Raw genomic sequence first — 13,765 nt, 5'->3', positions numbered from 1 at the left:
CTTGAAAGGCTTCCTTTAACATTGCTTGTAATGCAGGTCTTTTGGCAGTGATGCCGCTCAGCTTCTGTTTGTCTGAAAAGATCTTTATTTCACCTTCCTTTTAAAAATATATTTCACTGAGTGTTAACTTTTAGGTTGACATTTTGAAGATATCATTCTGTTGACTTCTGACATAGGTGATTCTGACAGGTTTGTGGTCATTCTTCTTTACTCTATGCCATTTTCTTTGGCTGCTTTTAAGATTTTGCTGTATCACTGTTTTTAGGAATTTGATGTGGCTGGGGGTGGTTTTCTTTGTGTTTACCCCTTTGTGTTTTCTTTGGGATTTTTTTGAGGCTTCGTAGTTTCTGGGGTTATAGTTTTCATCAAATCTGGAAAAATTTCACCTGTTACTCTTCAGATTTTTTTGCTCTGCTTCCTCTTCCACCCACCTCCACCACTTCAGTACTTGAATTACACATGTGTCCCACCACTTGATATTGTCCCAGAGGTCACAGAGATTGTTCCTTCCCTCCCCTCCCTTCCTTCTTTTTTTTTTTTTTTTGAGACAGAGGCTCACTCTATTGCCCACACTGGAGTGCAGTGGCGTGATCTCGGCTCACTGCAACCTCTGCCTCCCAGGTTTAAGCGATTCTCCTGCCTCAGTCTCCCGAGTCGCTGGGACTACAGATGTGTGCCACCACGCCCAGCTAATTTTTGTGTTTTCAGTAGAGACGGGGTTTCGCCATGTTGTCCAGGTTGGCCTCAAACTCCTGACCTCAGGTGATTCACTCGCCTCAGCCTCCCAAAGTGCTGGAATTACAGGCGTGAGCCACTGCACCCGGCCAGAAAAACTTTTTTATTCTCTGGATAGTTTAGTCTCACTACTAAGATGTGGCCTTCTGTCAGGAATTGCTAGTGAATATATCCCAAGAAACCGATGAGCACAATTTCCACCCTCCAAGAACTTATGACTGTGACAAATCCATAAACTCTTCTATTTGGTGGTGGATTCCAGGCCACGTGTGAGTTCTGGGAACTGTTCAGTGGAGAGTTCCCAGGTTACTCACTTTGCCTGACTTCATGGAGTTTTATGCTACACGTGCAAGTGTTAGTGTTCAGCGAAGACTCATAAGGACCCCCTGCATATTTCTGAAATTATTTTTCCGCTTTGCTCCCTCCTGTCTAGAATTTGCTTCACAGTTTCTAACTATTTCAGTCTCCCTGAACCTTGGTCCCTCTCTCTTCAGTGCGGAGAGGATGACTGTGCTGTGCTTGAGCTCTCCCCTCCTGCTTCACAGGCTCCCGTCTGGCATGTACCTTCTGGCAGAAAGCAGGGGTGATTGGGGGACTCACTTTGTTTTCCTTCTCTCACAGTTCACAGTCTTGTATGATCTTTTGTCCAGTATCCGAAAACAGTTGTTTCATATATTTTACCCAACTTGCTGGTTATTATTTATAAGGCTGAAGGGTAAACTTGTTTCTGTCTTTTTACCATGGCTGGAAGAGAAGGGTTTCTGTAGACTCTAGAAGTTAATCTCATCATAGTGATGTTAGTATCTTCCTGACTCTGTCTTCTGTGTGTTGTGTTGGAGATTCTGCCTTTCAATCTGTCTATTCAGTAATGGCAAGTCATCCAGGCCAAACAATCCCAGAACATTCATGAGTGACTAGTATGAGACTGGGTAAAGTGAAAGTTGGTTTTCCAAATGCATCACTCATAAGTCTCTGGCTTTAGGCCTGTTGGAGGTCCATTCCTGCAGAAGGCAGTTCTGCACAGAGTCATTGATTAATTGATTCATTACAGTATGGTTAGCAAAACTTTACAGTGTTTCTATTGTGGGCCATACACTGCCCTTGCTGGTGAAGCAGCAGCAAACACTGAGTCTTCAGTGATTCCTTGGCTAAGGAGTGCTCTGTGGGTCAGACTCTCGGGGATCCGAGACAGAGAAGGCACAATTTCTACCCTCCAAGAACTTACGACTGTGACAAATCCACGAACTCTTCTCTCTTCTTTCTGCAGCTCAGTAAACGCTCTGCCACTGACCTGTGTGGCAGGAATGATGGAAACCTTAAGGTGATCTTCCCTGATGCAGAGATGGAGGATGTCAATAACCCTGGGCTCAGGGTCAGAGCCCAGCCTGGGGACTACGTGCTGGTGAAGGTGAGGAGTCCTTTTGGGCTTTTGGCTTGCACTGTGAAATGAGTGTTGGTTTGGATATTTGTGGTAATAAAGTTTTTTCCTAGAGACACATTTTAGTAAAATAAAAATCTCCTCTCAACCAGTACAATGGAATGGCACTTTGGATTGGATTTTAGACTGCTCCTTACTAATGCCTTCTTATTCTTCTTACCTATTCTTCTGCCCTGGAAGGTTCTTTGTGGGAATTCGGTGAGTTTGGAGCATGCAGTGGCATGTAGTTTCTTGCTGCAGAGAGGCCAGGAGGTGTAAGTGATTTCGAGTAAGTAGAGAGTGTTCCCTGTCAGAGATCAACATTTTCTTTGTGATCTCTGATGGCTCAGGCCTCTCTAACTTACACGTGCTCAAATTTCTTGGGTCTTTTCCCTGGACTCACAGATCAGCTATATGGCTGTGGGATTTTCCCTCCCTTTCTTTCTCCCTTTCACTGGCGATATGCTTCTCTTATTCTCTCCTTCCATTTCTTCCTTTCTTCTGCCTTCTCTTCTCACGCTGCCCAGTTCTGCTACTGCCACCTTCCCTGTCTTGTTCTCATGTCTACTTCGCCTCAGAACCAGAAGCTGGCAGGACACGGACTGATGGGTTAGGCAGGTTCTCATGTCTACTTCGCCTCAGAACCAGAAGCTGGCAGGACACAGACTGATGGGTTAGGCAGACACAGACTGATGCCCTAGAGCATCCACAGAAGTTCCTTTAAGGGCAGGGAAAATGCCTGTTTTGTTTCTGTTTGTTTATTTTTGTTTATCTTCTAGCACTTAGGGCAATTCCGGGTACAAAATATGTACTTAGTAAGTATTTACTAATGGACCGACTTGTTCTTATGGTAAGAAATGTGACCACAGATAATTCTGGGGTCACATTCTTTCAGCTCTCAATTGGAGGAGAGAGAACATTTCTCACCAAATGTTGGCTGTAAATATCCTAAGGAAGGATTTGACTGGCTCAGCCTTGGAGTTAGGAGGGCAGAGCCTGTGATGGGCAGTTTCACCTGAATTTTATGGTTAGAGCTGAGGAGGAGCCATCTTCCAAGAGAAAAGGGAGAAGTGGCTGGGACTGACCTGCTTTGACTTCTTAAATTGTATCCATTGCCATTCCATGAGACCTCGCTTCCTGCCAGGATCTGGGGCACACAGGATCCATGTGGTCTCTGCCAGCCGGTCGCCTCCATCAGATTCCTTTTGGGGGCTTCTCCTCTAGAGGCTCCACATGAAGTCCCAGTGCTACAGTCCTAGTTACTTTGCCCTCTTCTGCCTGGTTTCTTTCAGATCACCTCGGCCAGCTCTCAGACACTTAGGGGACATGTTCTCTGCAGGACCACTCTGAGGGACTCCTCTGCATATTGCTGACCTGAGAAGATGGCCTCAGAGCTGACTTGGGCAGTCCTCCCCAACAGGAAGGGGAGACATTGCTGGCCACTGAGGAAAGAGGTCATGAAGGTGGAGATAAGCTGCAAGGGGCGAAGCAACTTTATGTCAGTGGAAAACGTGTCTCTTTAAAGCTGCTATGTGAACAGCTTTTACAGTCATTAAATTTACCTAAACTAAAGTTAACCCTTTGTCTCTCACTTTGACTTCATTTTTACCTTGGTTATGTTGCTGGAGTTTTCCCTGCAGTCTTTGTTAAGTGTTTCCCAACCCAGTTTCTCCTGTGGACACTGCTCCCTCTCTGGTTTTCTCCCCTGGGCCCTAGGAGGCAGAGACTGAAGGAGAGGAAGGTGGGGAGAACCATTTGCTTGGGAAAACTGCTCTCGACCTTTCTGACATTTGCATTGGATGCCACTGACTTAGCTGCCTATCACTGCAGTTTATTTTGCATGTTTTACCTGAGGATTTCCCTCATGGACCTCTTTTTATCTGGCACCAAAGTTGACTTTTAAATTGTTCTAAAGCCACTCAAGCAAAAAACTTGATGAAACACTCTGCTTTCCTTTACAACCTCCAACATAAAAAAATTATGTGTTGGAAAAAAATTTTTTTTTTACATGAGATGAAACAATATTGTCTGGGCGCGGTGGCTCACACCTGTAATCCCAGCACTTTGGGAGGCTGAGGCGGGTGGATCACTTGAGCTCAGGAGATCAAGACCAGCCTGGTCAACATGATGAAACCCTGACTCTGCTAAAGAAAAATCCAAAAGTTAGCCGGGCATGGTGGCAGGCACCTGTAGTCCCAGCTACTCAGGAGGGTGAGGCAGGAGAATCACTGAACCTGGGAGGTGGAGGCTGCAGTAAGCTGAGGTCATGCCACTGCCCTCCAGCCTGGAGGACAGAGCAAGACTGCCTCAACAACAAAAAAAAGAAACTATTAATTCAAAACTTAAGCTGGGGATGGTGGCTCATACCAGTAATTCCACCACTTTGGGAGGCTGAGGTGGGTGGATTGCTTGAGCCCAGGAGTTGGAGACCAACCTGAGCAATGTGGCAAGACCCTGACTTTACAGGGAAAAAAAAAAAAAAAAAAAAAATTAGCTGGGTGCGGTGGTGCAGGCCTTGTAGTCCCAGCTACTTGAGAGGCTGAGGCAGAAGGATCACTTGAGCCCAGGAGATAGAGGCTGCAGTGAGCCACGATTACACTGCCACACTCTAGCCTGGGTGACAGAGCAAGACCCTTTCTCTAAAAAACAAGAAAAACCATCAAAACTTACAGATATGGGTTAGCTCTATCACTCATTTCTTTAAAAGTTTTCATGAGTATTCGGTCAAAACCAACTATCCCCTTGAAATATTATCTGTCTGAATTTCCAAGTGGACCACAGGACTGTAGACAATCTTGGAATGTCCTCAGAAGGCTCTGTGATGGATCAGGCACAGAGTGAAAACCCGAGTCCTTTCAAATGGAAGAGGAAAAACAAGGAGAGAAGAAGCTTTTCAAACTTCATCTTCTTTCCTGTAGCTGTGGTCTCTTCTTCCTCCTCTGCCTCCTTGGAAGCCTCCTTGCCTCCAAAGCCTCCCTGGCCTTTGCCACCAGTGGACCTCTTTTTTAGCTTGTGAGGTCTGACAGCACTTGGAGTTTTAGAAAATGTCATTACCAGGCGGGGCACAGTGGCTCACGCCTGTAATCCCAGCACTTTGGGAGGCCGAGGCAGGTGCATCAGCTGAGGTCAGGAGTTCAAGACCAGCCTTGCCAACATGGCGAAACCCTGTCTCTACTAAAAATAACAAAAAAATTAGCTGGGCATGGTGGTGGGCGCCTGTAATCCCAGCAATTTGGGAGGCTGAGGCAGGAGAATTGCTTGAACCCAGAAGGTGGAGGTTGCAGTGAGCCGAGATCGCGCCATTGCACTCCAACCTGGGCGACGAGCGAATCTCCATCTCAAAAAAACAACAACAACAACAAAAAAAGATGTCATTACTTATTAGGCTTTGAAAAAATTATGTCTCTTTTCCTTTGGCGCTATTAGTAGGTTTCGATTAGTGGTTCTCAGCCCCCTTCACCACCAAGGTTATTTTATTCTGTGGGTATCATGAAAAGAAATCCAAGAGATGGTAGCATGGAATTTTTGGAGTCAGAGGACTTTGGTTCACATCCCCACTTTATTGCTTGAGAGTTGTCTGAAATTGAGTGTTAATTTATTCTTCTCTGTCTTGTGTGTTTTTTTTTTTTTTTTTTTTTTGAGGTGGAGCCTCGCTCTGTCACCCAGGCTGGAGTGCAGTGGCACGATCTTGGCTCACTGCAACCTCTGCCTCCTGGGTTCAAGCGATTCTCCTGCCTCAGCCTCCCGAGTAGCTGGGATTACAGGCACCTGCCACTGCACCCAGCTAATTTTTTATTTTATTTTTAGTAGAGAAAGAGTTTCACCGTGTTGGCCAGGCTGGTCTTGAACTCCTTCCTGACTTCAAGTGATCCGCCTGCCTCGGCCTCCCAAAGTGCTGGGATTATAGGCGTGAGCCACTGTGCCCGGCCTGGCTTGGTTTTTTGATGTGAAACATGAAGATAATAACATGCATATCTCACGTGGAATTCAGTGACACAGTCATGCTTCTAGAGAGTTTAGCACAGTCCGTGGAACATTATAAGCTCTTATCAAACGGGAGAGATCATCAAAAGATTTTGCTTCTCAAACAGATTGTGTATATTAGGATATGCTGGGGCTTTTATTGTGTGTCTGGCCATGATGTTCTTTAGACCTTCTCCATTTACCTGCACAACAGGAAGCTCTTCCTCAGGTGCTGGTTTGGCGCTCAAGGATTGGTTTCTACTCTTAGGGTCTGTCTTCTACTGAGAACATTTATTTGTGATGGTGATGGTTCCTTACCCTAGTCCTTTCTTCAGAAGGCACTTAAAGCAGGTTTTGAAATTATTTCAATTTTTATAAAAAGGTAAAACAGGCTGGGTGTGGTGGCTCACGCCTGTAATCCCAGCACTTTGGGAGGTCAAGGCGGGTGGATGACTTGAGGTCTGGAGTTTGAGACGAGCCTGGCCAACATGGCGAAACCCCGTCTCTGCTAAAAATACACAAATTAGCCAGGCGTGGTGGCACATGCCTGTAATCCCAGCTATTCGGGAGGCTGAGGCGGGAGAATGGCTTGAACCCAGGAGATGGAGGCTGCAGTGAGCTGAGAGTGCACCATTGCACTCCAGTCTGGGTGACAGAGTGAGACCCTGTCTCAAAAACAACAAACAAACAAAAGGTAAAACATACATATGGTAAATAATCGAAACAATACGGTAGGTATCTGTAATCAATCAGCTTCCCTCCTACTAATCCCCTAGTTCCCTTTTACAAAATCCAGCACATTAATCGTTTTCTAATGTATCTTTTCAGAGATAATCTCTGTGTATAAAATGATTTATATTTGTGATTATTTTACACAAATGATTGTATACCATACACACTATTAACAGCTTTATTGAGGTATGTGTAATTTACATATAATTGATGTGTACTTTTTTTCTTTTCTTTTTTTTTTTTGAGATGGAGTTTTGCTTTTGTTGCCCAGGCTGGAGTGCAATGGTGCGATTGATCGCGGCTCACTGCAACCTCCGCCTCCTGGGTTCAAGCGATTTCCCTGCGTCAGCCTCCTGAGTAGCTGGGATTATAGGCATGCGCCACCACGCCTGGCTAATTTTGTATTTTTAGTAGAGATGGGGTTTCTCCATGTTGGTCAGGTTGGTCTCGAACTCCTGACCTCAGGTGATCCACCCACCTCAGCCTCCCAAAGTGCTGGGATTACAGGCATGAGCTACTGCGCTCAGCTGATGTGTACATTTTTAAAGTGAACAATTTGATAAGTTTGTTGTTTTTTTTTTTGAGACAAAGTCTTGCTCTGTCTCCCAGGCTGGAGTGTGGTGGTGTGATCATCACTCACTGCAGCCTGGAACTCCTGGGCTTAAGGGATCCTCCCACCTTGGCCTCCCAAAGTGTTGGGATTACAGATGTGAGCCACAGTGTCTGGCCTGATGAGTTTTGACGCAGGTGGTTTGACACAGATAAGTTTTCCACATACACCTGTGGAACCATCGCCAAATCAAAATTTTCTTTGATTTCTTCTTTGACCAGTGGGTTAGTTAGAACTAAGTTTTAAAATTTCCAAATATTTGGGGATTTTCCTGAGATCTTTATGTTAATGATTTCTAATTTAATTCCATTGTAGTCATATAACATATTTTGTATGACTTTAATCATTTGAATATATTGAGACTTGTTTAATGGCTCAGATTATGATCTGTCTAGGTAAGTGGTCAATGCATATTTGAGAAGAGTATGTATTCTGTTGTTGGGGAGAGAGTTCTATAAGTGAGTCAATTCAGGTTGTTTAAGTCTATAATATCCTTGCTTATTATCTGTCAAGTTGTTCTATTGACTATTGAGAGGGGGATATTGACATTTCTGAAAGTGATCGTGGATTTGTCTCTTTCCTCCTTGCAGTTCTATCATGTTTTGTGATGTTCTCTTCACATCATAATAAGGATACATATTATTATTATGACTTATCACTGTTCATATTAACGTCGATCACCTGTCTTAAGGTAGCATTTGTCAGATTTCTTCATTGCAAAGTTGTGGGTTTTTTTTTGTTCTTCTCCCTTTTCACACTACAGTCTTTTGGAAGAAAGTCACTAGTGAAGTGGATACTTAAAGAGTAGAAAGTTATGCTCTACTCTTTTTTTTTTTTGAGAGTGAGTCTTACTCTGTCGCCCCAGGCTGGAGTGCAGTGGCGCGATCTTGGCTCACTGCAACCTCCATCTTCCGGGTTCAAGCGACTCTTCTGCCTCAGCCTCCCAAGTAGCTGGGTTTACAGGTGCCCGCCACCACACCCGGCTAATTTTTGTATTTTTAGTAGAGACGGGGTTTCACCATGTTGGCCAGGCTGGTCTCGAACTCCTGACCTCAGGTGATCCGCCCATCTCGGCCTCCCAAAGTGCTAGGATTACAGGCGTGAGCCACTGCACCCAGCCACTTTACTCTTACATAAATCATTTGGTATTCTTCACTGAGATTTGTCTGTTCTTCCCCATTTATTTATTAAATAATATATCAGTAGGTACTGCTGGATATTTATTTTATACTTTGGGTTATAATCCAACACTACTTAATTTTGTTGGTCAAATTGTTCCCGCTTTGGCCTTTGGAAGCTCTTTCAGTCAGCCCGGCATCCCTTTGGCATATCTCCATCAACTCTGGTTTTATTTCCTTATTTTTTTACTTATCTTTTACTTTCAGGAACTATAAGATGCTCTAGGATTATCTTTTATATTTCCTCCCTAGTCCTAGAATGAGACATTTCTCCAAGGAGCCCTGATTGATTACTTTGATAAAAAATGGTATTAGAAACCAACATCTGGGTGCTAGGTGTACATGGAGCTACTGCGGGTTGGAAGGATTTTTGTTTTTTAAATAGAGGTGAAATATGTGTAACATAAAATTAACCTTTCTTCAGGGAGCAATTCAGTGGCATTTAGTACTTTCACAGTGTTGTGCAACCATCACCTCTGTCCAGTTCCAAACATTTCTATCACTGCCAAAAAAAAAAAACAAAACCCAACCATACTCATTAAGCATTTACTCAACATTACCCTACCCTGCGCTCCAGGAGACCAACGCGCTGTATTCAGTTTCTATGGATTTACCTATTCTTAATATTTCTTATGGGCTGGGCGTGGGGACTCACACCTGTAATCCCAGTACTTTGGGAGGCCTAGGTGGGAGGATTGCCGAGTCCAGAAGCTCGAGATCAGCCTGAGCAACATAGTGAGACCCTGTCTCTACAAAAAATAAAAAATTAGCCAGGTGTAGAGGCACACTCCTGTGGTCCTAGCTACCCAAGAGGATGAGGCAGAGGATTGCTTGAGCCCAGGAGGTCAAGGTGGCTGTAAGCCATGATCATGCCACTAACTCCAGCCTGGGTGACAGAAAGAGACTGTCTAAAATAAATTATATATAATATATAAGACATATGTATGTTTTATAATATATAATACATAATATGTATTATATATTTTATATATAAATATATTTATAAATATATGTATATATAATATATAATATATATTATAATTTATATTATATAATATATAATTTATATTATATAATATATATTATATATTATAATTTATATTATATAATATATATTATATATTATAATTTATATTATATAATATATATTATATATTATAATTTATATTATATAATATATATTATATATTATAATTTATATTATATAATATATATTATATATTATAATTTATATTATATAATATATATTATATATTATAATTTATATTATATATATTATATTATAATTTATATTATATTATATATTATATTATAATTTATATTATATTATATATTTTATATTATAATTTATATTATATTATATATTATATATTATAATTTATATTATATAATATATTATATATTATAATTTATATTATATTATATATTATATATTATAATTTATATTATATTATATATTATATTATAATTTATATTATATTATATATTTTATATTATAATTTATATTATATTATATATTATATATTATAATTTATATTATATTATATAATATATATTATAATTTATAATATATAATATATATTATATATTATAATTTATAATATATAATATATATTATATATTATAATTTATATTATATAATATATATTATATATTATAATTTATATATAATATATATTGTATATTATATTATATATTATATATTATATCTTATATATTATATATTATATCTTATATATAATATATGTTATATTATATAATATATAATATGTTATATTATATAATATATAATATGTTATATTATATAATATATATTATATGTTATATTATATAATATATATTATATGTTATATATGATATATAATATATATTATATATGTTATATATGATATATAATATATAATATATGTTATATATAATTTATATAATATATATTATATATAATATATGTTATATATAGTATATATAATTTATATATTATATATTATATATAATATATGTTATATATAGTATATATAATTTATATATTATATATTATACATAATATAATATATAATCTAAATTATATAATATTTAATATATATAATATAATATATAATATATAATCTAAATTATATAATATATACTATATTATATATAATATAATATATAATATATAATCTAAATTATATAATATATAATATATACTATATATAATATAGTATATATTATATATTATGTAATATATAGTATATAATATATTATGTAATATATAATATATTATGTAATATATAATATATATTATATACTATAGTATATAATATATATACTATAGTATATATTATATACTATAGTATATAATATATATAATATATATTATATAATTATATATTATGTATTATATAATTTATAATATTATATTATATATTATATTATATATTATATAATATAATATATATTATATAATATTATAAATTATATAATATATAATATAATAATTATATATATAATATAATATATATTATATTATATAATTTAGATTATATATAATATATAATATATAATATATAATATATTATATATTATAATATTATATATTATATTAATATTATCTATATTAATATTATATATAATATATATAATATATAATATATAATATAATATAATATATTATATATAATATATAATATATTATCTATATTATATATTATATATAATATATATAATTTATAATATATAATATATATTTTATATTATATAATATATAATATATATTTTATATTATATAATATATAATATATATTATATATTATATAATTTAGATTATATAATATATAATATAAAATATATATTACAAGAGTCACAAAAAGAGTATTAAAACAAAACCAAAAACTTTTATATAATAAAGTTGTCTATAATTAAAGAGAAATTATAATGGTCTTTCTAGAGATGTTTTAAAAATCACTATACACTAAATAATTGATTGGAACAATAAAATTTTCTTAAGGGATTAATTTACTCTTAATAAATTATAAGATATTTTACTTTTTTTTTTTTTTGAGACAGAGTTTCACTCTTGTTGCCCGGGCTGGAGTACAATGGCATGATCTTGGCTCACTGCAACCTCTGCCTTCCAGGTTTAAGCGATTCTCCTGCCTCAGCCTCCCAAGTAGCTGGGAGCCTGCCACCATGGCCAGCTAATTTTTTGTATTTTTAGTAGAGACGGGGTTTCACTATGTTGATCAAGCTGGTCTCGAATTCTGGACCTCAGGTGAGCCTCCCGCCTTGGCCTCCCAGAGTGCTGGGATTACAGATGTGAGCCACCACACCTGGCCAAAATTTTAATTGTTTTTAAACCCAAAGTTCAACTTTTATTGCATCTCACCATTTTCAGTTTTCAGTTTTCTTTGCCCTTTTTTTTCTTTTTTTTTTTTTGAGACAGAGTCTTGCTCTGTCGCCCAGGCTGGAGTGCAGTGGTACAATCTTGGCTCACTACAACCTCCACTTTCCGGGTTCAAGCGATTCTCCTGCCTCAGCCTCCTGAGTAGCTGGGATTACAGGCGCGTGCCACCACACCTGGCTCATTTTTGTATTTTTAGTAGAGACAGGGTTTCACCATGTTGGTCAGGCTGGTCTCAAACTCCTGACCTTGTGATCTACCCACCTCAGCCTCCCAAAATGCTGGGATTACAGGCATGAGCCACCGTGCCCGGCCTTTCTCTGCCCTTTTAAAAGGCATGAAATAGTAACACTTTGCTTCAACTGATTTTCAGCTCATATAATTTTTTTCCCCCTCCAGTTCTGTTTTTTGTGGCCTGATGCTAACAGTGTTTTCTTAAAGGTCTAAAGGAAATGTTTTCTTTCAGCATAATATTCTGTGCACTGCAGAAGGTCTTTTGTCTTTTGGTAACTGGCCTAACAGATTTTATGTTTTATTGAAATAATTCCTGTGCCACTATTATTAAGTTTGGCTTGCTTAGAAAAAAAACTGAAATTACAAATATTTTTTTAAAATTAAGGTTATTACATCCATGTATCTTTCTGTATGTGCTTTTAAAGTCATTGTGACATTGAGTTACAGGGTTTTGACTCCTGGGTTTAAAAAGAACACCAAGTCCTGCTAAATCCAAAACACTGACAGCAATTAAAGCCTCATCTTCAGGCCCAATAGAGGATGCCAATAAAAATAAACTGCATTCCTGAGACACAGGTCCAGAAATTAAAGCTATTCAACTCCTCAAGGCCCAGGGACTATCATGCAAGAGGTGGGCACATGAGATTGTAAGGGCCAATTTTGAGAGATAAAATAAGTCCAGTTTCTCTATAAATTAAGCATTAATGTCAAAGTCACATGGATGCAAGACCCGCAGGTGGGCTTCTGTGTCAGATTAACAAGGTTTTCTTGAAGCATTAACCAGCTCCTTAATAAAGGTTATAAAGATTATAAAGGGCTTATGGAAGTTATATCTTATGGTCAAGATTAAAATTTTATAGTTAATACAATTTTGAAAAACACATTTAATTGCTTCATGTTGTTTTTATTAGGGCTTATTCTTTGGAAAATTAAGTCTCCTCTCTCAAAGAATGAAGGTTTTTGCCTTTTTTTCAAAATCCTTGAGTTATCACTTTGGCTAATGAATGACTTGTTTTACAATGACTTGTGATCCTATTTTGTAATAGTGTGATATCAAGTGTCTTTTTTTTTTTGAGATGGAGTCTCACTCTATTGCCCAGGCTGGAGTGCAGTGGCATGATCTCGGCTCACTGCAACCTCTGTTGCCCAGGTTCAAGTGATTCTCCTGCCTCAGCCTCCTGAGTAGCTGGGATTACAGGTGCCTGCCACCACACCTGGCTAAGTTTTGTATTTTTAGTAGAGACGAGGTTTCACCATGTTGGCCAGGGTGGTCTTGAACTCCTGACCTTGTGATCCACCTGCTTCAGCCTCCCAAAGTGCTGGGATTACAGGCGTGAGCCACCACCCCCAGACTTCAAGTGTCTTAAACCTTTGATATTTGACAAACTGTCCAAAATCAAATTATGAATTTCATCTTTTTCTGACCTAATTAATTATTTAAGATATTAGATTCCCTAAAGTCCAAAAATTACATGTTTGGCTCATTTGGTGTAAAAATTATACTAATCGGGCATAGT

At 37.7% G+C, this 13,765-nt stretch overlaps 1 protein-coding gene across 3 annotated transcripts in view; it reads left to right on the top strand.

The window, feature by feature from the left end:
* The window catches only part of CDK5RAP1 (CDK5 regulatory subunit associated protein 1), a 41,194-nt gene extending 37,465 nt beyond the window's left edge, over positions 1–3,729 (top strand). For 2 of the 3 annotated variants that reach the window (XM_054467082.2, XM_054467083.2), the window contains exons 13-14: positions 2,003–2,143; positions 3,445–3,729. In XM_054467082.2, the coding sequence (XP_054323057.1) occupies positions 2,003–2,143; positions 3,445–3,525 (222 nt within the window). In that variant the 3' untranslated portion in view covers positions 3,526–3,729. Of the gene's footprint in view, positions 1–2,002; positions 2,442–3,444 lie in introns of all 3 variants that reach the window. The other variant, XR_008496084.2, reaches the window with a different exon arrangement.
* The last annotated feature ends 10,036 nt before the right edge of the window (positions 3,730–13,765 follow it).

Source organism: Pongo pygmaeus, chromosome 21, assembly GCF_028885625.2.
Source record: "Pongo pygmaeus isolate AG05252 chromosome 21, NHGRI_mPonPyg2-v2.0_pri, whole genome shotgun sequence".
NCBI classification, from domain to species: Eukaryota; Metazoa; Chordata; class Mammalia; order Primates; family Hominidae; genus Pongo; species Pongo pygmaeus.
The sequence above is the reverse complement of the archived record's forward strand: the minus strand, read 5'-3'. Positions and strand labels throughout refer to the sequence as shown.